Below are 25,949 nucleotides of genomic sequence, written 5' to 3'. Positions count from 1 at the left end.
CTGAGCCAACGGGCCAGGGCTCCCTTAAACCTTTTATAGCATTCTCAGTGATAAATATGCCTATAGTTCAGTGTTGGAAGTTTAGCAATAGTTCTGCTTTAAAATATACAGGATCATTCTGAGAATCAAATGACAGAAAGATGCTTTAAGAAACAAATTTATATTCAAATGCAAGATCATAATGACATATTACATAACTAACTATTCTCTTAATATAACAATTACTGTTGTCATCATGATTATTTAGTTGCACTGTATCTTAAACTAATTGGTATGTTTGTTATTGATATTATTAAAATAATAAATAATGAAATGCAGTATTTTATAGCAGAAAGAAGGCTACCTTTGAAGAAGGACAGACTTGGGTTCAAATTCCTGCTGTGCCTGGTACTCTGAGCATGGGCAAGCTCATTTACTTGGAGTTCACTTCCTCATTGGTCAAATAGGGATATAAATATTTGTAGAGATGGGTGAAGTATACAATTATGTATGTAAAGTACCTGGTACAATCCGATTATATGATGTACTGTCAGTGAATTGTTACTATGATTATTATTATTGTTAATCATCTTATAACTAATGAAGACACTGACCTTCAGGAAACAATTCCTTTATGTAGATTGAACATGAATGAAAAACAATAGACTTCTTTAAACATGCTTCTGACCATCTGACCATTTGGCTAGAGAATCTGAGTTCTGACCCTCACTTCATAATACAAAGTAGACTGTATATATAAAAAAAATTCTGTTACTTTTTCAAAATATTCATCAAATAAAGTAGGATTTCTGAGAAAGATTAAGAGCTTATATATTTTTTATTGGACTTATTTCCCATAAAATTTTATAGAGAATAAAAGGAAAGGAAGTGCAGAAGCAGTACTATTTCTGTTTTATCTGCTGCCTGGGGTTATAAATCTTTCTGTAATATCATTAATTATAGTGGTGCTATCCACAATGCTGCTGCTCATGAATATTGGAATTTTTACCAAAATTCTAAGCCTGGGCTTAGAAACTGGCAGCTGAACTTTTATATGAGGTTGAAACTTGAAAGTTATTACAGAGGGAATACCTCAAATTAGTTGCTGGACTGTATGTGTTCCCTGAATTCATGTTGAAATCCTAACCCCCAATGTGATGGTATTTGTAGGTGGGGCCTTTGAGAAATAATTAGATCATTGGGGGGGAGCCCTCACAAATGGGAGGGGATTGTGCTTTTATAAAATAGATCCCAGAGAGCTCTCCTGCCCACTTCTCCACATGAAGACACAAAGAGAAAATGGCCACCTGAAATCCAAAAGAGGGATCTCACAAAAACCCAAGGTGCTGGCACCCTGATCTTGACTTCTGGACTCTAGAACTATGAGAAATTACTTTCTGTTGTTTATAAGCTACTCGGTCTATGGTGTTCTGTTACAGTAGCCACCCAAACTGAGTAAGACAGGAGCTATGCAGAGAGAGCTCAGAAACCTCTGAGGGGTTTCCCCAGAAGTTCAAGGCTAAGGTATGAGCTTTACATGTACAGGTGAGACCACTTGAAGCTTTCCAGTTAGCAGCTGCTACAGGGTTAGGAGCAGAACAGAATTTTCTTCTTTTTTATTAAGTGGGAGGAGGGGAGCTAGTGAAATAGACTCCTGATGCACCTGGACAGGGATCCAGCCAGGAAGCCTGGCTGGGGCTGATGCTTGAATCAACTGAGCTATATTTAGTACCTGAGGCTGATCCACTAGGATCAACTGAGCCACTAGCTGCAGGAGGGAAAGAGGGAGAGAACAGAATAGGGAGGGGCAGAGAAGCAGATGGTTGCTTCTCCTGTGTACCCTGACAAGAAATTGCACATGGGACGTCCATACTCTGGGTCAATGCTCTGTCCACTGAGCCACCAGTCATGACTAGAACAGAATTTCTTTAGTGCAAGCACTGCTGGGGAACATTGGAGTTCTAAACCATCCATTATGGAGAGATCTTTAAAAAAAAATACTTTGTTAATACTCCTGGATTCCAACTAATATACCAGAAAGGCTGCATGTTACCAAAAGAACCATGCCCTAAAGTAAGGCTTGCACTAGACTTGCCATAACAAAATCTATAACCAAGTCTAACAAAACCTATTGGGTAGACAGAATTTGGGAGTTGAGTCCTATCAAGGTGGAGGGGCTTTAAAAACATCTCTGGTTTTACATATCTGCAGTAACATATGTATCACTGTCTGCACAAGTTTAAGGTACTCATCCAGTAATAAACTGCCTTCTGAAACTTTATTCAGAGAAAGGTAATAGAATCTAGGGTCTTACAGTGTGTTCTTCAGAATTCCAGTATTCAATAAAAAATCCCAAGCTTACAAAGAAATAGTAAATGCGATCCATAGTGATGAAAACATGCAATTAGTAGAAATGTAACCTGACATAGCACAGATGTTAAAGATAGCATACAAAACCTCAATGCAGCTGTTGTAAACATGTTCAAAGAATTAAGGAAAATATGTTCTAGAAGTAAAGAAAAATTGGTCCCAATGAATGAACAAATAGGGAATATCAGAAGACATGTGGAAACTAAAATAATTACCAAATAGAAATTTTAGAACTGAATAATACATGAACTGAAATGAAAAATTCACTGGCTGAGCTTAACTACAGGTTGGGGATGGCAGAAGAAAGAGTCAGTTACCTTGAAGATAGAACAATAGAAAATATACAAACAAAATAATCTAGCCTGACTTGTGGTGGCGCAGTAGATAAAGCATTGACCTGGAACACTGAGGTCACTGGTTTGAAACTTCAGGCTTGCCTAGTTAAGGCACATATGGGAATGTATGCTTTCTGCTCCTCTCTTCTTTTTCTTTCTCTAAAAATAAATAAATAAAATCTAAAAAATATATATATAAAAAAAGATTTACAAAAAAAAAAGATTTACAAGATAATTTAAAAAAGAACAAATTTAAGGTGACGGAAAATGATTTGACTTTGGGTGATGGGTAAACAACATAATTGACAGTTTTAATGCTATAGAAATGTTTACCTGAAACTATGTACTCTAATTGATCAATGTCACTGTGTTAAAGTTAATTTTCTAAATAAAAATTTAAAATAAAAAAAGCTCTAAGAATAGTTTGAGAAAAAAAGATTGAAGAAAAGTGAAGAGAACAGTAGAGACCTATGGACAAGAGTAAGCCAATGGTCTAATAGAGTAGGCCCTTATTTTATGAGACTGGGGTAATCCAGATTCCATAACCGAGAAAGGACAATAAAGAAAAGAAAATTATAGATCTAATTACCTCATGAATATAGATGTAAAAACCTAAATAAAATATTAGTTAATATAATACAAAGGCATATTCACAAAAAAAACCCAGCATGGGACTACAAGGAAGGCAAGCAGCAGAAAAATCTGTAAATGTAATTTACTTTATAAATAGGCTAAAGTTAAAAAGTTCATATGATTATCTCAATAATCACTATGTAAAGAACATTAGACACTGTTCAACACATATTGTGTGTAAATTAATATGAAACTAAACATATACAAAAGTAGAAATACAGAAATTAGTACGATGAACTCCAGGATACTGTCATTAATCTTTAAGAATTACATGGCTAATTTGTTTCAGCCATACCCTCACTCATTTCTCCATCACTACCACCTCCCAACTCCACTGGAGTTTTTGAAGCTAATCCCAAATAGCTCAGTGTATATGATTTTTTTTAAAAGATAATAGCTTTTTTTTTTTTTTTAAAGAAAAGGACCCCAATACCATTATCATTCCTGAAAAGAAAATAACAAAAGTTCTTTAAAATCATCCATCATTTGTCCAGTCAGAATTTACATTTCCCCTATCGTCTTATAAATAGTTTACATTAGGTTATATCTATTTGGTCTCTCTTAATATATATAAGCTCCCCCTCTTTTTTTCTTTTAAGCAATCTATTTGTTGAAGAAATTATACTGTCTTTCTTTTGTTGCTTGCATCAGTCTGGTTTTGTCTAACAGGTTTAGTTACTTTGAATATTATATTGATATTTCCTGTACTTTGGTGATAGATTTGAATCCTCGCTAAGATTTAAACTTGATTTTTGGCATGAAAGGTGGTGCTGTATAATCCTAACTGCATCACCTCAAAAAGGATATATATATATATCCTATATATATATATATATATATATATATATATAATGACTTATTGTCTCTTTTTTTGTGTGATGTTAAGGCTGATCAGTGTGTGTAAGTGTTGTCAGACTGATCTACTCATTATAAAACTTCTCATCAGCTTTTCACTGATGGTTTTAGCAGTCACATATATTCTAATTCTTCATTCCTGTTCATTTATAACTGAAAGTTTTCCATAAAGAAAACTTATGAACTATTTGGTCACTGTGAAGTTGAGTTTAAACAAGAAATTTAGGATGAATACTTGATTCTTTCTTTTCATTTATAAGTTTTCAGAATGAGTTGGTTCTTAAATCATCCAGAGGTGACTAATACATTTTCCCCTTCAGTAAAATTACCACCTCATGGATTTTTAATATATCTGATTTAAGTGTAACATATTATCAATCTTTTTGGTGCTTGTGGTAGGCAGAATAATGACCTGCCCCCCCAAAGATATCCACATCCTAATTCATTTTAGAGAGGAGAGAGAGTGAGAAAGAGAAAGAAGGGAGGAGCAGGAAGCATCAACTCCCATATGTGCCTTGACCAGACAAGTGCAGGGTTTTGAACAGGTGACCTCAGCATTCCAGGTCAATGTTTTATCCACTGCGCCACCACAGGTCAGGCCAGAATCTGTGAATATGTTATCTTACATGGCAAAGGAAGAATTAAGGTTATAAATGAAATTACTGTTGCTAGTCAGCTGACCTTAATAAAATGAGATCATCTATCTGGGTAGGCTCAATGTAATCACAAGCATCCTTAAAATTAGAAGAGGGAGTTAGAAGAGCTGGTTAGAGTTATGCAATGTGAGAAAAACTTGTTACATCTCTATTGCCTTTGCAAGTGGTGGAATGGGACCATAAACCAAGTTCTGCAAGTAGACTCTGGATGCTGGAAATGGCAAAGAAATAGATCCTCCCCTGGATCCTCTAGAATGAAATCCAGCCAACCCCTTAATTTTAGCTGACCGGGACCTGTGCTGAACGTCTGACCTACAGAACTGTACTATAGCACATTTGTGTTGTTTTAAACCTCCAAGTTTGTGGGATTTTGTTATGGCAGCAATGGGAACACAGTGCTTATCATCTCTATAAGAAAAGTATCAACAATAACCCTGGGACAAATAAGGAAACTATGTCAAACAGTAAGAGTTTAACAGATTTTAGTTTTAATTTTATTTGCCAGATAAAACTAAAAAATATTTTTTCCTACAGCTGCAATAACTCGTAAACATAATAAAAATAAGAAACTATTTTTCAATAAAGAAAAACTATAACTAAATAACTAGGAATTAAGTAGGACTTTTATGCAGGAAAATTGAAACCTCTAGTAAAGAACAGAACATAGAAGGTAAGCTAATAAATGAACAAACATTTTATGTTCTTGCATAAGATGATGTGCTATTCCTAAGATATCAATTTCCTGAATTAGTCTATAAATTTAATGCATCATTATAAAAATTCCAGCTGGACTGTTTGAGGAACTGATTAAGTTACTCTAAAACAAAATGAAGCAATAAAGGGTCACAAATAGCTAAATCAATCTCATTAAAAAAAAAGACTTGCCAAACAGGGTATTAAGAAATCATAGTAATAAAGCAGTGTGATATGGTTGCAAGAATGACAAATAGAACAGTAGAACAGCATAAAAAGCTGAAAACAGAGCTTTAGGTAATATATGATACACAAATCAATAAGGAGAAGTATAGAAAGTTTAGGGGATATTGTTGGGAAATTTAGCTCACTCTCTAGAGCAGGGGTCCCCCAACTTTTTACACAGGGGGCCAGTTCACTGTCTCTCAGGCCATTGGAGGGCCAGACTATAAAAAAACTATGAACAAATCCTTATGCACACTGCACATATCTTATTTTAAAGTAAGAAAACAAAATGGGAACAAATACAATATTTAAAATAAAGAACAAGTAAATTTAAATCAACAAGCTGACCAGTATTTCAATGGGAACTATGCTCCTGTCACTGACCACCAATGAAAGAAGTGCCCCTTCCGGAAGTGCAGCGGGGGCCGGATAAATGGCCTCAGGGGGCCGCATGTGGCCCGCCGGCCGTAGTTTGGGGACCCCTGCTCTAGAGGAAAACAAGTAAAACCGAATCTCAGATTTCTTTCTAACATCTGTACAAACATTGAGCCTTGACGGGTTAACCATCAACATGTGAAAGGTAAAACTATGATTTTGCCTTAGACTGGGCAAGTTTCCTCTAATTCTGTTTCGTCATGCTTTTATTTTTTAAATTCAAATGAGCACTAATAATTATTCTTTTACAATTAGGTAAATTGAGGCTGCAGAGGTATGGCTACTGGCCCAAGGTGCCATCGCCACCTGGAACTCAGGACTCCAGAATCCAACACTATCCCTGTGCACAGTCCCACACAAACAGTTGTTCTCTCCTTTGTCTGGCTTTCGGCCCCATAGTTTGATGTCACAGAACTGCCCCGACTTCACTCCGCCCCTTAGGAAGCCCCGCCTCCTCGCGCGGCCCCGCCCTCAGCCACTCGCTCTCCTGTCCTCCCCCAGCGGCTCCAGCGCGTCCCCGCCCCGTCTCTTTTCCGGCCCCGCCCCTCCTGGGTACCATGACAACGAGTCAGCGCCCCGCGCACTGCCGCTTCTCCGGCCGGACCCAGGCTGGACCGCGGGCCCCGGCCTGGGGGCCACAGCTGCCATCGCGGCCGCCACCTCGTCTTCTCCCCGTCCCTGCCCCGCCCCGCATCTCCTCACTTGGGCCCGTGGCCGGGGTCCTTCCCGGTCGCCCCATCCTGCGCGGATGCCGAAGGTGAAGGCGCTTCAATGCGCCCTGGCGCTGGAGATCCGCTCTGTGAGTACTGGTCACGCCCTCAGCCCCGCTGTCCGGGTGTCAGTGAGCCCCCAGTGTTTACTCCAGACGCATGTTCCGTTCTTCTCCGAGAACCCCGAATCATCTCAAAACCTCTTTCACCCTCCGAGTTATTCAGAGGCCTGACCCCCACCTCTACTCTGCTTGCTTCATCCCAGTTTACACTTGCAGTTCTTTTAAATAATTTCCAAACCGCTTCAAAGATCCTCTCCACGCTCTTAACTTTCCAGTGAGTTATTTGGGGAGGCGGGCTTCTCTTTAAGTTCCTATTGTCTGCTTCTGTTCTCTTAAGTGTTATTGTCCTCGCTCTTCTCCATTCTTGGGGGTGGGGGTAGAATAGAGAGCATTTCTTCCCAAATCACTGCAGGCCAACTTTTCAGATTTCCAACCATCTGATTAGTGGCCTTTTACTCCCAGTCTTCAAACTCGAACCCCAACACCCAACAACTGAATTATGCTGTCATTTCACAAATCACTTTGCCATCACCCACCCCCTTCCGAGGCCAAACCCTCAGAAGTCATTTCAGGCCCCTCCAATCCTCTGACCCTCCCCACATAGAGAGGTCCCTCTTATCCTTCCCGTTACCCTAAGAAAGGCTACGACTTTTAAAGGGAAACTGCTCGTTCTCTGAACTCCTTCTGGAGGACCTGCAACCCCAACCCTCACTCTCCAGACTTGCTGGAGAGGCTCCTTTCTCCCAACGTGTTGTGCAAATCCAGCGAGGCTTGGACCTCTCAATGCTATGAGAAAACTTCCTTCCCCTTCATTCTTTAGAGACCCCCTCCCATTCTCCTCTTCAGATGAAAGCTCCAGTAGAGGAAATCTCCGAAGAGCTTTTACATACCCACATTTTAGATCTGCAAGTTTAAAACCAAATTCAGTTCCCTTTTCTCTCTTCCCACTCTCTAAGTAGTATCTCTTAACTCAGTTTGATCTTCCGGCAAAACTGGGAGTTGTAGGTGGTGAGGGTACTTAAATGTGCAACATCACTCCCCCGGGCGCTACACCGAGCAGCACTCTCACTTCCTGTACACCCTGCAGGCAAGGCTTCTCTTTCCCTCTATCCCCACCCTTGCAGCGTCCTCCGCCCCTTTCCCCTGCTTGAAGGCTGTCCCTCTTCACAGTAGAATGAGGCTGCTGCAGCACTGTCTATGCAACTGCCAGGGAAGTCACAAGACTGTTCTAGGTCTTTTGTTAAGTGTTGAAAAAGGGAAGGCTGGGTAGGGCTGAGGTGGAGATCTAAGTTTCTGGTCCTCTCCGTTTGTCTTTAAGCCAGCAGAGATTTTTCTCTCTGCTGTGTTGGAAACTATAGCTCTAGCTTCAGACGTTTTCTTTCCACAGCTGCCAAAGTTTGGCAGATTTTTTGTAAAGTAAGATTAGTTCAGCAAAAGAATACATGACGCTTCCTAAATTGTTGGTTCAGGGCTGTTAGTAAAACTACAGACTTTGTTACTGGCTGCTGCTTCCTCCCCTGCTAACCAATGGGATTTTGCAGCCTGGTGAGTCCCTTCCTGGGCCAATGCAAACTTTCCAACAGGAAGTGCTTTGTTGTACTGTAACTGATTACTGCCTGAAAGAGTCTGAGAAACGAATTTCATTTCACTATTTTTCTCCGCGGTGTAAATTGCACTACAGGATGTGAATGACCGTAGAATGGAGTCCTGTTGTTCATGGAGGTTTAAAAAATTGTGCAGGTGGAAACATTTCTGTTAAAATTTTTTTTCACCTAACATGAATCATCGAATTTTACATTTCTAATAAATTTCATTGGTTTTATTCCTTTTTACAGGTGAGAAAAATCACAGAGGTATGGCATGACTATTTTTCTAGGGTTGCACAACTTTTAAGGGGCATGTCTGAAACAAGATGTTAAATCTTCTGACCAGCACAAGTCCTGTTAAATAGCTCAGATGCTCAAAGGGAGCACACAAGTCCATTAATAACTGTACAAATTTAACAAGTTTGATGACTAGAGGAATTATGTGACTATAGATATTAATTAACATCTTTTTAATTTAGAATTTTCTTCTCAATTTATATAAAGTGATGTATTAAATTTCTATTTTAGCCCTGTTCAAACCTATTTCCCAACTATACTCATTTGCTATTGGTAACCATTTTTATTAATTTTTAATTTTGATTTATTCATCTAGTATTTCCTTTTGAATATATAATATAACCAAATAGGTAAACATACATGTACAATAACCCCCTCATATTCTTTTTACTTTTGTTTCTTGAACAACAGGTAGTATATAAGCTATCCTGCACTTTGCTTTTTTTTGACCCTTAATATACCCTGAGGATCACTCTATATCTATAAAAGATAGCATCTTCCTTTCCCCTCAACATTTTATTGACATTTTCAGACATGCAAAGTAGTTGGAAGAATAGTACAATGAATAACTATATCCCATGACCTGTGTACATTAATTTGATTTATCTGTACATATGTATAGGCATATATATAATATATATTATTTTGCCCCAAATTTTCAAGTACATTATCGATATCATGATATTCCACTTCCAAATACTTTAGTATACATCTTTTAAAAATAAGGGCATTTTTCTATATAACCACAAAACCATTATCACACACTGAAGATTTTAGTAATAATTTTTTAATATCTTGTTCATATTCAAGTTCCCTAGTCTCAAAAATGAATTGCGTAGCTAATTTTTTAAAACCATGATCCAATCATGCAAAAGTTTTCATGTTGCATTTTCTTGTTAGGTCTTTTTAGTCCATTTTAATATAGAACAGTTCTACTTTTTCATTCCCATGACATTATCTCTCCAGCCCCACCAATGGATTTAGATAAATTCATGTAACCAGTGCTCAGATCAAGATTTAGAACACTTCCATCACCCCCAGGAAGTTCCCTTATGGCCCTTTAGACTCCATGCTGAGGAATTCTGATTTGTCACTGTAGTTTGCTAATACTTCAACTTAATATTAAATGGAACCATGTAGTGTGTCATATTTTGTGTAGACCTCTTTTGGTCAGCATATTTTTGAGATTCATCCATGTTTGTTGCTGTGTTTTTTAGTAGTTTGTTTCTTTAGGTTGTGGAGTAGTATTCTATTGTATGTGCATATCATAACACATTTATCCATTTTCTTTATTAATGATTATTTGGATTGTTACCAGCTTGTGGTTGCCAATGGATAAATCTACTCTAAATATTCATTTTTGTAAAAATCTTTTTGTGCACATTACCTTTTAAAGAGCCTGGGGTTCAGATATAGACTATCTCACATTGTGTTATTGTTTGAATTTTTTATTGTGACATTTAATTTGTTCCCCCATTCCTAGAAACTACAAATTAAATGTTTTATCTGCACTTGCCTATTTAAAGTATGGCACTCCATTCTTCTCTCCCCTCTTCCACTCCATGTTTATTTTGGCTAGAGTCTTGTATTAGTGGTAATCTCAACATTTTGTGTTGCTCAACAGAGCCATATGACTTGAGAGAAAATACATTGCTAGGAAGAAAGTGTGACTTTTCTCAATGAATCTTTGTAGAATGAAATGATATGCCAAGTAACTTGTTTTTAAAGAGCAGTAAAGAATTATATTTCCCCTTACATACACTTTTAATATTTGAAACATCTGTGATATGAAAAAGTACTTTTTTCAGCCCTGGCTGGTGGCTCAGTGGATAGAGCATCAGCCCAGTGTATGGACATCCCAGGTTTGATTCCTGGTCAGGACACACAGGAGAAGTGACTATCTGCCTCTCCTCTCCTCACTCTCCCACTTTTCTCACTCTTCCACTCCTGCAGCCAATGGCTTGATTGGTTCAAGAGTGGCCCCAGGCACTAAGGATGGCTCTGTTGGAGCACTACTGTGTCAGGTGCTAAAAATAGCTTGGTACTTGAGCATTGGCCCCAGATGGTGTTGCTGGGTGGATCCCGGTCAGGGCACATGTGGAAGTGTATCTCACTATCTCCCACCTCTCACGTAAAACAGAAACAAAAAAACTAGTTTATAATTGTTGGAGATTTAGAAGTTAATTTTGTTTTATGTATAAACTCAAACTCAATACAGTGAATTTTCCAGGAATATAATTACCATGTAAATTGAGGAAAGAGTGTAGGGTGCTTTTGTTTGGAGCTCTGCTAAGAATTCTTGTTTTGAAAAATCATGGCACTAATGACATCACTGCTTATGTTTGAGTTGACAAAATGTGACCCCTATTATTGCTATTTTGCTTTAGAAACTTTCTGTTTTATGTAGCTCCTGTGTATAGTGTGTCAACCAGTGGTCATTGACACCAATTTAACTCTCAACAGGAATCTTCGGTTTGGGGTACAGTGAAGAATGAAACTTCATTCAGTGCAAATGGTTCGATTGTGATAGAGCTGGACTGTGAGATAGCTCGAGTGTTATAGCTCAGTTATGAAACTGAGGGCTGTGGAACAACATGGCTGTGAGGCAGCCTTAGGGTGAGGTAGGCCTCAGGTATGGCCCTTCTCCTGCTAGCACCACCCTGCTTTAGTCTCTGCTCTGCTCTTCTCTGCTCTAGAGACATGGGAGAAGTAAAGTATTCCATACTTGGAAGAAAGGGATTATGTGCTCTATAAGCCAGAGGGAAGCTGATTTTTATAGAAAAAAGTCCCTGCTGCTGGTTCCTGAGTTGTCAATTCTCATGCAAATGAAACTCCAAATCCTCACAGTTTGATTAGTCCAAAAAGCACTGTCCTGATGTCAGAATGAAGCTGTTCTATTGGTGGGTAAAAATACTAGGATTTAGCTGCCCAGCTCTAATTGGACAGGGTAAGTCTCAGTCCTATCACTTGAAATGCAATTCCAGGAAAGAGTGTAGGGTGGCTCAGAGTACAGGAACACATTACAGGCAGGCAGTTTAATATAGGCTACTCCCTGAAGTGTGCTTGTGTGAGAGACCTCCCCCACTCCCCACCCCCATTTAGAAATGGCCAGTGGGCTCTGTTTTGTGTGTGTGTGTGTGTGTGTGTGTGTGTGTGTGTGTGTGTGTGTGTGTGTTTAAATTTGAGCCCAGTTAGCCCCCAGGAGCCCTTTGTGGTTAAGTATATTTTTCCCCCTCAGAACCTGCAGGTGTAAATATCTTCTAGCTTAGTCGTGCCTGAGCATTTACCTGTAGCAATATATTTTTTATTATTATTTCTGTATTTTTTCAGTTTTGGTTTAGATATATGTATAGGTAAATTTCAAGATATTTGTTGTAATAGAAGTGGTTTTGGATCTTATAAAGACCCAGTGCTCTAGGGAATAGATTTAAAAATGGAACTACTGAATCTTAGGGAATTGTATTAGTTTCCTAGGGCTTCTGTAACAAATTACCATAAACTTGGTGTCTTAAAACAACAGAAATTGAATCTGTCACATTTCTGGAGGCCAACAGCGGAAAACAAAGGTATCGTCAGGACAACACTCCCTGGGAAGGCTCTAAGGGAGAAGACTTTCTGGTTCTGTTGCTATTGGTTGCATAACTCCAGTGGTGTAGGTAACGCCACAGTCTCCAGTCCTAGAGTTTTCCTTTTATTGTTAATTGCCAGTTCATCTCCATTACACATTAGGGTTTTTTTTTCTTCTTGTTAATTTCTAAAATTTTTTAATTGAAGCTTGTTGTTTTACTTTGGTTTTGCTTTCTTTAGTAATTCTTTTTCATTTTCTATTTTATTGTTGTTGTTATGCTGGTAAACAAAGAATATATTGACTTTTTAAATTAACTTTTTATGGACCTATAGCTTACAATCATAAAGTGCACAAATCCTAAGTGTGTAATCACTACCTAGATCAATAATTATAATATTACCAGCACCCCAAATTGCTCCCTTGCAGGGGTCGGGAAGCTTTTTGGCTGAGAGAACCATGAACACCACATATTTTAAAATAATTCTATGAGAGCCATACAATGACCCGTGTACTTTACGCATTATCCAATAAAAATTTGGTGTTGTCCCGAAGGATAGCTGTGATTGGCTCCAGCCACCCGCAACCATGAACATGAGTGGTAGAAAATGAATGGATTGTAATACATGAGAATGTTTTATATTTTTAACGTTATTATTATTTTTTTTATTAAATATTTGTCTGCGAGCCAGATGCAGCCATCAAAAGAGCCACATCTGGCTCGCGAGCCATAGGTTCCCAACCCCTGCTCCCTTGTGTTCTATTCCTTCCATCCACTCCATCTGCCCCCTTTCCCTCCTGAAGGTTACCACTATCTTGCCTTATGTCACAATGTATTTGAACCTTTGAAATCTCTCTTTCTTTCTTCAGTATGAACTTTTTTATATCTCACTTCTTTATGAGAATTCATCTTTGTTTTGGGAGGCAATAATTCTTTATCCATTTTTTTTAAGTGAGGGAGAGACACACACAGGAAGAGAGGGAGATGAGAAGTGTTAAATCATACTTGTAACATTTTAATTGTTCACTGATTTCTTCTCATACCTGCCTTGATCATGGGGCTTCAGCTGAGCCAGTGACCCCTTGCTCAAGCCAGCAACCTTGGGCTCAAGCCAGCAGCCATGGGGTCATGTCTGTGATCCCATGCTCAGGTTGGGACTCTGTGCTCAAGCTGGTGAGCCTGCGTTCAAGTGGCCACCTTGGGGTTATGAACCTGGACGCTCTAGGCATTTTTATAGCTATTCTTTATCAGTTGAAGAAATTTTATTTAATTACTGGTTTTCAGAGAGCTTTTATCATGAATGGGGCTTAAATTTTGTCAATGTCTTTAGAAAAAGAATTGAAGGGAAAGCTAAGATTTAACACCTTAATATCCTTTTTAGAAGTGGTTTAATTATATCTAACAAATTTTGATATGTTTTCATTTTCATAAAATATAAAGTATTTTCTAATTTGTCTTTTTTTTACAGTAGGCAGAATATTTGTTATTTTAAAAATAAATAAGAGCATTGTAGAGCAAACAACAAATAAAAATAATCTCTCCCAAAATGGAATAAGCAATAATGTGTAAAAAAAAAACAAATTACATTTTTATACATATAAGCCCATAAAATAGTTTAATAATCATTGGTTTATGAAATTTTATTTTAAATAAGAATGGAGAAATGAGAGAAAAGATACATTACTACTTTACATTGGTCTATGTAGCTACCTTACTGTTCTTCATTTTTTCATGTGGATATGAGTTACTGTTTAGTGCCCTGTCTTTTCAACTTGGAAGAGTGTCTTCAGTATTTCTATTAGGGGAGTTTTGTTAGTGATACAATATCTGTTTTTGCTTATCTGAGTATGTCTTAATTTTTATTCCTTTCTGAAGGAAAATTTTTCTAGATACTGAATTCTTGTTTGAAAGTTTTGTAGCACTTTGAATAAGGCATATCACTTCCTTCTGGCTTCATGCTTTTGATGAGAAATCAGCATTAATTCTATTGAGAATTTCTTTTATCTGCTGAATCCTTTTCTTTTGCTACTTTCAAGATTCTTTCTTCATCTTTGTCTTTTGAAAATTTGATTATTTGATGAGATGTGTGTGACTTGAAGTTCTTTGAGCTTGTCTGGATGTGTAGATGGGTTTTCTTTAAATTTAATAGTTTTTTTTTCTTCATTATTTTTTCACATATTCTTTTTGGTCCTTTCTCCTCTCCTGCTCAGGCTCTTATCATATCTATGTTGCTGTGCTTGATGGTGTCCAATAAGTCTGTGTTTATTTTTCTTTATTCTTTTTTCTTTCCATATCTCAGACTGTACAACCTTAATTGACACATTTTAAGGCTCATTTATTCTTTTGCTAGCTTATATCTGCTCTTGAGTTTCTATGAATTTTTCAATTTAGTTTGTACTTTTCAATTCTGGAATTTCTATTTGGCTCTTTTTAAACTAATTTTAGAAATCTATTACTGATATTTCCTATATGATGGGACACTGTTGCCATATTGCCATACCTTCCTTTTATCTTTAGACAAGGTTTCTTTTAGTCCTTTTTACATATTTGTAATGAGTTAAAGTCTTTGTTTAGTAAGCCCAATTTCTGGGCTTTCTAAAGGAGAGTTTCTATTGACTGATTTTTCTCAGTATGTGGCTTATATTCTTGTTTCCTTGCATATTATAATTTTTACTGAAACCTGGACATTTTAAATAATATAATTTTGAATTCTATAAATCAGATTCCCCCTGTTTCCCAGGGTTTACTGTTGTTCATTGCTGCTGTTGTTTCTCTTTGTTTGTTTCATTACTTTCCTGAACTAAAGTTTGTATTCTTTGTTGTGTATAGCCACCAAAGTCTCCGCTTCATGGCTCACTAATGATTGGATTTATATATCTCAGCCTCTGCTGAGGATCTGTCTGTACAAGTTGAGGTATGCTTTCTATGTCCCGGCAGAAAGTTTACAACTCTTAGTCTTCACTTCTAACTTGCCTAAAACCTCATGGTCAACCTTAGGTGAGAGATTAAGGCTCCCTTAGGTAATTCAGGGACATGTGCACTGCCCTTGCACATGTGCATGGCTTTCTAAATTATTTGGTAATTTCATAGTTACCACCCCACTACACACACTCACACACATACACACCCACACATGATTCTCAAGCTTTGCCTTTTAAATGTTTTGCCTAGTTCATTGTTTGCCCCATTGTGATCCCTGCTTCGGGCATCTGTGATGTTAAATAATTGCTACTGATTGTTTTTGACAAACACTTTGAAGGAGAAGGCTGTTTGTCATAAGTAAGCTCTGCTGATTTAGGTCAAATAAAGAGAAGCCCTGTAAAATGGGGGTTTCCATGGTACTGTGAGACAGGTGAAACAACGGCACTTCCCTGAGGATGGGGTTTTTCGGTGGTTCTGACTTTGTTCTCCTCCAGTGGCTTTGCCTGCTGGTTTCATGGGTACCGTAAGTGTAAGGGTTTTGATTTTCAAGCCTTCAGAAGACCTGAGTAGAAAGGATTGGACATAGAGGATGCTGAAAAACCACAATATTATGACCTTTACCATAATTCAAGTATTTTTTCTTGAATTAATACTCCTTAGATTGCCTTTAGCCTCAGGTTAATTTTAAAGGTCTAAAAAGTTAATTTCGACAGATTTTGGTAGTGTTCCCATTACTTTTATTGAGGGGCTGCTTTCCGGAGTTATTTTACCATTTTGAAAGTACTTTGTTTGGGGTTTTGTTTTATTTTTTTTAAGTAGGTATTTTGCAGAGACAGCATATTGTGTCTTGCTTTTTTATCCAATCTGACAATTTCTGCATTCTAATTAGAATGCTTAGAATATTTACTTTTATGAAAGTATCCAAGAGTTGGTTTAAGTCAACCACTTCACTATTTATTTTCTGTTTATTCTGCCTGATTTACTTTAACCCTTTAACACCCCCCCTTTTTTGTTTTCTTTTTGGAAAGATGCTGGCTATTCCTTTAAACGATGGTAGAATTTGTAGAATTATGGATGAGAAAAAGTCACGCCTTCTTGCATATATTACAAATTGGAAAGAGACACAATAGTTTTCACTGAGGACAATTAAAGCATCAGTACCCAATAGAAATACAGTGTGTGTCCTAGTCAGAATGGCGCTCATCAACAAAACAACACAGAATAAGTGGTGGCGAGGATGTGGAGAAAAGAGAACCCTCCTGCACTGCTGGTGCAGCCACTGTGGAAAACAGTATGGAAATTCCTTAGAAAATTAAAAATCGAACTGCCTTTTGACCCAGCTATCCCACTTTTAGGAATATACCCCAAGAACACCATAGCACTGTTTCAAAAGGAGAAATGCACCCCCATGTTTATGGCAGCATTGTTCACAATAGTGAAGATCTGGAAACAGCTCCAATGTCCATCAGTGGACAAGTGGATTAAATAGCTTTGGTACATATATACTATGGAATACTACTCAGCCATAAGAAATGATGACATTGGATCATTTACAACATGGATGGACCTTGATAACATTATACTGAGTGAAATAAGTAAATCAGAAAAAACTAAGAACTATATGATTACATACATAGGTGGGACATGAAAATGAGACTCAGACATGGATAAGAGGGTGGTGGTTTGGGGGAGGGGCACAAAGAAAACCAGATAGAAGATGACGGAAGACAATTTGATTTTGGGTGATGGGTATGCAACATAATCAAATGTCAAAATAACCTGGAGATGTTTTCTCTGAACATATGTACCCTGATTTATCAATGTCCCCCCATTAAAATTAATTTAAAAAATACAGTGTGTGTCACAAATATATATACAGTGTGTCCGTCAAGTCATGGTGCACTTTTGACTGGTCACAGGAAAGCAACAAAAGATGATAGAAATGTGAAATCTGCACCAAATAAAAGGAAAACCTTCCCAGTTTCTGTAGGATGATGTGGCAGCATGTGCGCATGCACAGGTGATGACGTAACACTGTGTATACAGCGGAGCAGCCCACAGCCATGCCAGTCGAGATGTGGACGGTACAGAGGAAAGTTCAGTGTGTTCTGTGGCTCGCTAAATTCAAATCCGTGACCAAAGTGTGACGTGAATATCGATGCGTTTATAACGAAGCGCCACCACATAGGAATAACATTACTCGATGGGATAAGCAGTTGAAGGAAACTGGCAGTTTGGTGGAGAAACCCCGTTCTGGTAGGCCATCAGTCAGTGACGAGTCTGTAGAGGCTATACGGGATAGCTACCTAAGGAGCCCTAAAAAATCTGTGCGTGAGCCCACATCGAACTGCACTGAATAGGTATGAAACTGGGAGAGTTTTCCTTTTATTTGGTGCAGATTTCACATTTCTGTCGTCTTTTGTTGCTTTCCTGTGACCGGTCAAAAGTGCACCATGACTTTACGGACACACTGTATAATTTAAAATTTTTATACTAGCTATAGTAAAAAAGTTAAAAGAAATAAATTAAGTTTTAAAAATTTGTCCATTCATTTGAAAGAGAGAAGCATTAACTCATTGTTTTACTTATTTGTTCCATTTAATTGTGTACTCACTGAGTGCTTCACCTATGTGCCCTGACCAGGGTTCAAACCCACGACTCCTGGTGTGCCGGCTTGATGCTTTATTTACTGAGCCACCTGACCAGGGCTGATGAGTTAATTTTAACTATATTTTTTAACCAACATATTAAAAATATCCTTTAAAATATAATTAATGTAAAAGTTATTAATGAGATAGTTACATTTGTATTTTACAAAGAATAACCTATTTCAATTTGAAATAGCCACATCCATAGGCATAAGTGGCTAGCAACTACTACATTGGAAAACACAGATTTGAGGGACTCTAAGACAGTTTTGGTTTTAATGAGGCAGAGAAGCAACCTGATAGAACAGAATGAGATTTCTTGAGCACCTTGATTTTAGTAATCAGTAGGGAACATACTAGGACAAAGTGGAAAATAGAGTAAGACTAAAAAATATATGGCAGAGGAAGTAATTTTAACTGCTGTGTATAAAGGGACATGAAGTCTTATTCATTTATTAAATGCTATCAGTATTAATACGGCAGATAATGGTTTTCAGTGTAACAATGAAAGCTAGTACTGAATAAATGCTCTGTCAGGCACTGTTCTAAGCACTTTGAATGTATTGTGTTGACTCATTTACTGTGTGGTTTTAAGTAAGTAAATCACCTATTCTTTCTTATGGATCTGTTGCTTTCATATATAAAAATTCAAAAGCCATCGTAGATAATCTCTAAGCTTTCTATTACTACTGAGAGATGGTGTTTTTAGATACATTGATGAGGAAGATAAAATTTCTATCCTCAGGGAATGTATAGTCAAGTAAAAGAGGTGAGATGTATCCACTTAATTAAAACGCATGGTGACAATAATTGGACCTTAAGAGAACTACAAAATGTTTTGGGAATCTAAAGTGTATTTACTTGCATGTAGTAAATTCATAATAAATATCTGAATTAGATATGATAGTGGTGAATCAAGAAAAATGTTTTTTGTAGGGAATAGTGGTGGATATGAACCTTGGCAGGTGGTGGAAGTAAGAGAGAAATGGAACGGAGTAGTAGGAGTACTCCAGATAATGGAAAAATGCAAGGCAAGAAAGTAATGTGTACATTCAAAGAACAATAAAAAATGTACATTGACTCTGTTATCAGGAGGTGTTGTGTAATAGATTCGGTTCTTTTTTTTTTTTTTTAAGATTTTTATTTATTTTTATTCATTATATAGAGGGGAGAGAGAGAGAGAAAGAGAGAAGGGGGGGAGGAGCAGGAAGCATCAACTCCCATATGTGCCTTGACCAGGCAAGCCCAGGGTTTTGAACCGGCAACCTCAGCGTTTCCAGGTTGACGCTTTATCCACTGCACCACCACAGGTCAGGCCAATAGATTCGGTTCTTTGAGAGCCTGTTGGGCATGTCTGATCACTGACAATGAAATACGGCAGCGACTGGAGAGACTGTGCTGTGTATTTTTTAGAAACTCCACATTTTAGGACTATACTTTCTGTCAACCACAGGATAGTTAAGTGGAATTTTATATTTTAAAAATATTTTATTGGGGTAGAAACTTACAGTTCACTTGCTTTGAAACTTTGTCATATTGCTTTTGATGAAGGTGTATATAGACTGCTATATAAGTAATACAAGGCAGGTTTGTGCTCTTTTTCAGTATTATTTTTGTCTTACAGTATAGTGCTGTATTTCTGCTGATCCTTAATCCTTTGTGATTAAACGATGCTGAATAAGTTTATGTCAGCATTCAGCACAGAGTGGGCGCCTAAGGCTGACTGTGTAAAAAACTATTAGTGTCTATCCCAAGAGCCGGTACAGAGAGTTTCAAATGTGGTGCAAATAACCAAATGGAAAATCATAGATTTCTTGGAGGGATGGAAGTTATTATATAAAAGGTATTTCCTTTAACTCTGTAAATGCTAGAATCTCTATCTTTTTATTTTTACATTTTTTATTAGTTTAGCCGATTTTTTAATGTAATGTTTTATAAGTCATTTTAGCAGGACCAATCAGTGAACTCATAAAGCAGTTACATTTATCTACCTATCTGTCATTCAGGTAACTTGTCCAGGAGTGGCGCTGAAAGACAAGGAGGAAATCTATCTTAGCATCTGTGTGTTTGGCCAATACAAAAAGACACAATGTGTCCCAGCCACTTTTCCATTGGTCTTCAATGCCAGAATGGTGTTTGAAAAGGTGAGTTCAAATCTCATGGTAAAATTAACAAACAAAAAGTGAAAGTGGTTCCAAATTTTGAATAAAATCCCAGAACCCAAATTATTATTGCTGGCTATGTGTTTTGATTTAATTTAAAGGAAGATTTTTCACATAAATTGGAGGCTTGAAAATATATATACATTATATTATATGTCAAATCAATTGCCTCTTTTTTTGTGATGGATCTACTTATTTCTAAAATTATCATAGTGGAATTTATGTAAAATATAGCACCTTGAATTCTAAATAATCATTTTCATAGAAAAGAGAGAGGAGATATTAATACGTAAGAATAGGTCTTTTTTTTTTGTGGCGGTCTTGTAATATTTCTTTCTATAAGCCTCTTTTCTTTTTCCCCTTAAAGCTGCTGCTTTTGGTTATTACCAATCATATTTCTCACTTATAAAATTTCTTACTTTATTTTCCTCCCTTCCCTCCCTCCCTCCCTCCCTTCCTTCCTTCCTTTCTACCTTTTCTCCACAATTACCCAGTACCTGTTCTGTTCCATGCACTTTTTAAGTACTGGGTAGACAAACATCTTTCCCCTCTTGGAGTTTTCATTTTATTGTGAGAAACAGATAATAATTAACCACACACATAAATAATATAATTTTAGATAGTGATAAGTGTCTTGAAGAGAATAAAGGGAGGGTAAGGGACAGAGATGGACTGAAGGATTAAGGGGACTGTCTATTTTAAAGGGTAACCAGAAAAGGCACTTATGTATAAGCTGAGCCTGAATTATGGGACAGTGTCAGTTATTTGAAGGTCTGAGGGAAAGCTTTCTAGGCAGAGGAATAGCAAATATAAAGGCTTCTTGTTAGAAATAAGCTTGATAAGTTGAAGGAACAGTACGATCATGGTATCAAAACCAAGGGAAGAATGCTAGCAGGTGAAATTGGAGAGAGGGGCAGAACCTGCTATAATGTTTGTTTGTTTGTAAAATCTTCCATAGTGATCACTGGAAACAGGATGTGATAGATCTCAGTAATGTCAAAGTTTCTTTGGCTGGGAAAGGGATTTTGGGAACAAGAGGAAAAAACAAAGACTATGTTATATATAATATTTATGTTCCTTTCACCTCCTCTTCTCCATCCTGCTTCCCTCTCCGTTCTCCCACTCCAGGTGTTCCCTGAAGCTATAGACCCTGGAGATGTGGTTGCACAGCTTGAATGTAAGTTTTTTAACTTTTACTCTCTGCTTCTATGACACTTTAGAATTGTGCTCTTTAATTCTGAATTAGGTAAAAGTTAAACTGGGTTTAATAAGAATTTAAAAGATCTTGAGCACTATTTTTTTTTGGAATTTCAGAATATACATAAAGTAATAATAATAAAAACAATAGATGTGCTGCTGAGAGGCTGGTCTTTGAAAAGCAGAAAGACTTACTGGAACTTTTTATTGAGATAATGCAGATTGTTTGTGATGTAAGAACAGAGGGTCACATTAAGTTGTACTTTGCCCTGTAGTCAAAAATATGTCTTTACTCTTAGTGTATTGCAAATCAAGAGAGGAAATAATAGCAGGCTGATGTAATGGTAGTTTAAAATATATGTTTTGCATTTTGTATTACATTAAAAGTTAATAAATTATTTGAAAGAGACTTTTCAAGGCTGCGGATAACAGTAAATTCTTCAAAGTACTAGGACTCAACTATAAAAAGGTACAACTATTTGTGAGAGCAGCAATGCAAAGCTATATACTTGGGAATAAGTTATTTGAGCTCTGGGTACTAAATGAAAAGCTCTGTTGTTTATCCTTGTAGTTAGAAAGGGATCAGGGACCACCAGATTTGTCTAATATTTAACTGTGAATTGAAAGGTCAACAATATTGGGCACCATTAATGTCAATTGTCTCCCCACTGGGAATCTAGCAATGCAGATACGTGGAACCTGGCACCATGCTATAATCTGGGCACACAGGGAGGGACTGCGCTGGCTCATTGTCTTACATTCACGGAATTTATAGTTTAGTGACTCTTCCCTAGAGAATTCTTATGGCCTGTGACAATATCTTCTTTTTTTATAGCTGTTCTGTCACTTGGTATTCTGTCTTTCACTCTGGCAGACGAGTTAAGTGGCATTTTGGTGCCAGTGGGTATATGACTTAATATTTCCTGAACATTTTACATAGTATCTGGGAAATTGTGTGTCTTAGAAAGTAGAAAGACTATTATTTCATCATTCTGAAATTCTTGTTATAAAACTACATATCTATCAACAATTGAATCTAAAAAACAAAATGAACAAGTAGAACAGAAACAGACTCACAGATACAGAGAATATTTTAACAGTTGCCCGGTGGAAAGGGGTGTCTGGAGCTGGGAGAAAAGGTGAAGGGATTAAGAAATACAAATTGGTAGTTACAGAATAGTCATGGGAATGCCAAGCAGGGGTCGTCAAACTTATTAAAACCGCCCACTTTTGCAGTGTTGGTCAACCTGGTCCCTACCGCCCACTAGTGAGCGGTCCAGCTTTCATGGTGGGCCAATCGCAGCGCTGTTTAGTTGCGCGGTAGGGACCAGGTTGACCAGCACTGCAAAAGTGGGCGGTCTTAGTCAATAGTGTAATAACTATGTATGGTGCCAGAGGTGGGTACTAGATTTATTGGGATGATCACTTAGTAAGTTATTTAATGTCTAATCACTGGATATACACCGGAAACTAATATAATATTGTATATCAACAGTAATTGAAAAATAAAAAATATATATATAAAGTAAAATAACCCAATTTATTTCCATTTGATTTGAAATTTTGTGGCTCTAAAAAGAATACTTAGTTATCATTATTTAGAATTTTTAATGCTTTAATTTTCCTGATTCAGTTTTTCTTCAGGTCTCCTCCCCCATCACTGACATTCTACTTTTTGGTATCTTTCTGAAATTTATCTTTCTCTACCCTGGCTTTAAATATGAGTATTCTGGCCTCACTTCTTTGACCTCTTTTTTGTTAGTTTCTACTCTTTCCTTATATACTCTCCAAAGACTTGGCTTTATATTACCTATCTTCTGATGACTTCTGCATCATTCTTTATCCCTGACCTCTTTTGTGAGCTTCAAGCACCTTTTTCTTCTATATTTTCTTCTCGGTTTTGCAATCTTTCATTGTACCTTAACCTTATTAATATGAAAAATTAAAAACACTGTAAAAGTAGAGAGGAAGGAATGTTGAAGTCCCATATACCTATTACCCAGCTTAAACAATGTTTATTATATTGCCAATATTATTACATGTTCACTTTGCTTCTTAAAAAATTGTTGGACCCTAGCCAGTTGGCTCAGTGGTAGACCGTCGGCCCAGCGTGTGGAAGTCCGGGTTCAATTTCTGGCCAGGGCACACAGAAGTGTCCACCTGCTTCTCCACCCTTCTCCCTCTTTTTCTTCTCTATCTCTCTTGTCCCCTCCTGCAGTCAAGGCTCCATTGGAGCAAAGTTGGCCCGGGCACTGAGGATGGCTCCATGGCCTCCGCCTCAGTGCTAAAATGGCTCCAGTTGCAATGGAGCAACACCCCAGATAGGCAGAGCATTGCCCCCTAGTGGGCAGGTTGGGTGGCTCCCAGTCGGGCACATGTGGGAGTCTGTCTCTCTGCCTCCCTTCTTCTCACTTCAGAAAAATACAAAAAAAAATTTGTTGGAATAGTTAATTTTATACATACATTATTTCATTATAAATACCCTGGCATGACCTCACTGATAAATACTTAAATATATTTATACACATATATTTACAAATATATAACCACCATGCTGGTTTCACACCTGAAAAAATTAATATAAGTCCTTAATAACATCAAATTCTTAGCCATTATGTAGATTTCCCCAGTTGTCACCAAAATGACTTTTTACATTTGGTTAGCTAAAATCAGGATCTAGTCAAGGTGTGGTTCAAACATTGTGTATGCTTGTTTAGCACCTATGTTTCTTCTGTAATAGTTTTTTTTAATACTGTTAATTTATTAGAAGAACCTGGTCCTTTAGAATGTCCTACAATTTGGATTTGGCTAATAGCTTCCTTAAATTGCTAGTTAGCTTGTTTATTACTTGTATTATGTAACTTGAAATGAGATCTAGGCCTGACCTGTGGTGGTGCAGTGGATAAAGCGTTGACCTGGAAATGCTGAGGTCGCCAGTTCGAAACCCTGGGCTTGCCTGGTCAAGGCACATATGGGAGTTGATGCTTCCAGCTCCTCCCCCCCTTCTCTCTTTCTCTGTCTCTCCTCTCTCTCTCTCTCTCTGTCTCTCCCTCTCCTCTCTAAAATGAATAAATAAAAAAAAATTAAAAAAAAAAAAATGAGATCTGGAGGGTAGATTAGATTCAGGCTTATTTTATTTTTTGGCAAGAATCCTTCATAGTTGGTGATTTGTACTTACTGTGGCATCATATCAAGTGGCATATAGTGTCTGATTGTCTTAGGTTTACTGATGTTAAGCTTCATCATTTGGCTCCAGGCAGCGGCAGCTGGACTCCGCCATTTAAAGTTCTTCAATCATCCTTTCACCTAATAGCTTTAACATTCGTTGAGATCCATCTTTTCATTACAAGTTACAAAGTGTGATGTTTTAAAATAACATTGTCATTCTTTCTGTATTTATTAGCTGGAATTCTTCTATAAAATTTTTTTCTTTATCAGCAATTTGGTTTCCATGAAATACAGTTCTTATAGGAAAGGCAGGACCGTTCTTCTCTCCTTTCCTTACTGTAACAGTTTTTGTGAGGTATAGTTTGCATCTCACAAAATTCACCATTGTCATTCTAGGTAAATGGCTTCTAGAAAATTTAAACAGTTGCAAACCATGATCACAATCTAATTTAGAACATTTCCATCACTGCAGATGTTCCCTGATGCGTATTTGCAGTCATTCCCTGTGCCCACTCCCAGGTCCCAGGAACCACGGATTTTTTCCTGTCTCTGTATTTGCCTTTTCTAGAAATAAATAGGTTAATATAAAGTACAGTTTTTTTTGTGTGTCTTCTTTCACTTAGAATAATGTTTCTGAGGTTTATCCATGTTGTTTTATGTATTAATAGTTCATTCATTCCTTTTTAATGATGAATAATATTATTATTTTATTGTATGGGACTTTTTTTCTCTACCAAAATCTCCAAAACACTGCTGAGAGAAACTAAAGGTAATCTACAAAAATGCTAGGGCACCCAGTGTTCATAGTTCAGAGATTTTGAAGGCAGTTCTCCCAAAACTTACCTTTAGATTTAACATTATTTCTGTGTTATGGAAATTTGGATGGACATTAGATTGTTTCTAGTTTTTGGCTATCATGAACAATGTTGCTATAAATTTATGGCTATATGCTTGGTTGAATTCTAACTATGTGTTTTACTTTTTAAAAACTGTTAACAGGTTTTCCAAAGTCATTGTACCATTTTTATTCCCACCAGCAATGTATAATGGTTTTAGTTTTTCACATCATTTCCTAGACTCCCAGTCTTTTAGAATATAGCTATTTTGGTGGGTGTATAGAGCTATCTTGTATTTCAATAATGATTGAATGATGTTGAGCATCTTTCCATGTGGTAGTTAGGTAAACCACATCTTTTCTTGTAAAATGCTTATTCAAATCTTTTGCCAATTTTTGAATTGGGTGACATATCCCACTGAGTTAGAAGGTTTTCTCCTTTTTATAAAATAATTCTAAATATTAGTCCTGTATCAGATATATAATTTATAAATATTTTCTCCCAGTCTGTGGCTTATCTTTTTATTCTCTTAGTGGTGTCTTTTAAGGAAGAAGTTTTGAAGGCCAATCTATTATTTTTTTTTTCTTTTAAGGATCATGTGTTTGGTGTCATAT

The 25,949-nt window shown here is 37.2% G+C and overlaps 1 protein-coding gene and 1 long non-coding RNA gene across 7 annotated transcripts in view; one reads left to right on the top strand and one right to left on the bottom strand.

Moving 5' to 3' along the window:
• Positions 1-7,941, bottom strand: part of LOC136400124 (uncharacterized) — a 60,569-nt gene extending 52,628 nt beyond the window's left edge. The window contains exon 1 of the long non-coding RNA XR_010750256.1: positions 7,844-7,941. This is a non-coding gene — a long non-coding RNA (uncharacterized lncRNA). The remainder of the gene's footprint in view (positions 1-7,843) is intronic.
• SPATA6 (spermatogenesis associated 6) overlaps positions 6,760-25,949 on the top strand; it is a 110,470-nt gene continuing 91,280 nt past the window's right edge. For 4 of the 6 annotated variants that reach the window (XM_066376231.1, XM_066376229.1, XM_066376230.1 and 1 more), the window contains exons 1-3: positions 6,760-6,980; positions 19,979-20,116; positions 21,263-21,311. In XM_066376231.1, coding sequence (XP_066232328.1) covers positions 6,930-6,980; positions 19,979-20,116; positions 21,263-21,311 — 238 coding nt within the window. In that variant the 5' untranslated portion in view covers positions 6,760-6,929. Of the gene's footprint in view, positions 6,981-8,657; positions 8,789-11,317; positions 11,469-19,978; positions 20,117-21,262; positions 21,312-25,949 lie in introns of those variants that run through there. The other 2 variants (XM_066376232.1, XM_066376233.1) reach the window with 2 other exon arrangements.

This window comes from Saccopteryx leptura, chromosome 3, assembly GCF_036850995.1.
Source record: "Saccopteryx leptura isolate mSacLep1 chromosome 3, mSacLep1_pri_phased_curated, whole genome shotgun sequence".
In the NCBI taxonomy this organism is placed as follows: Eukaryota; Metazoa; Chordata; class Mammalia; order Chiroptera; family Emballonuridae; genus Saccopteryx; species Saccopteryx leptura.
This window is presented reverse-complemented; position numbering and strand designations above follow the sequence as displayed.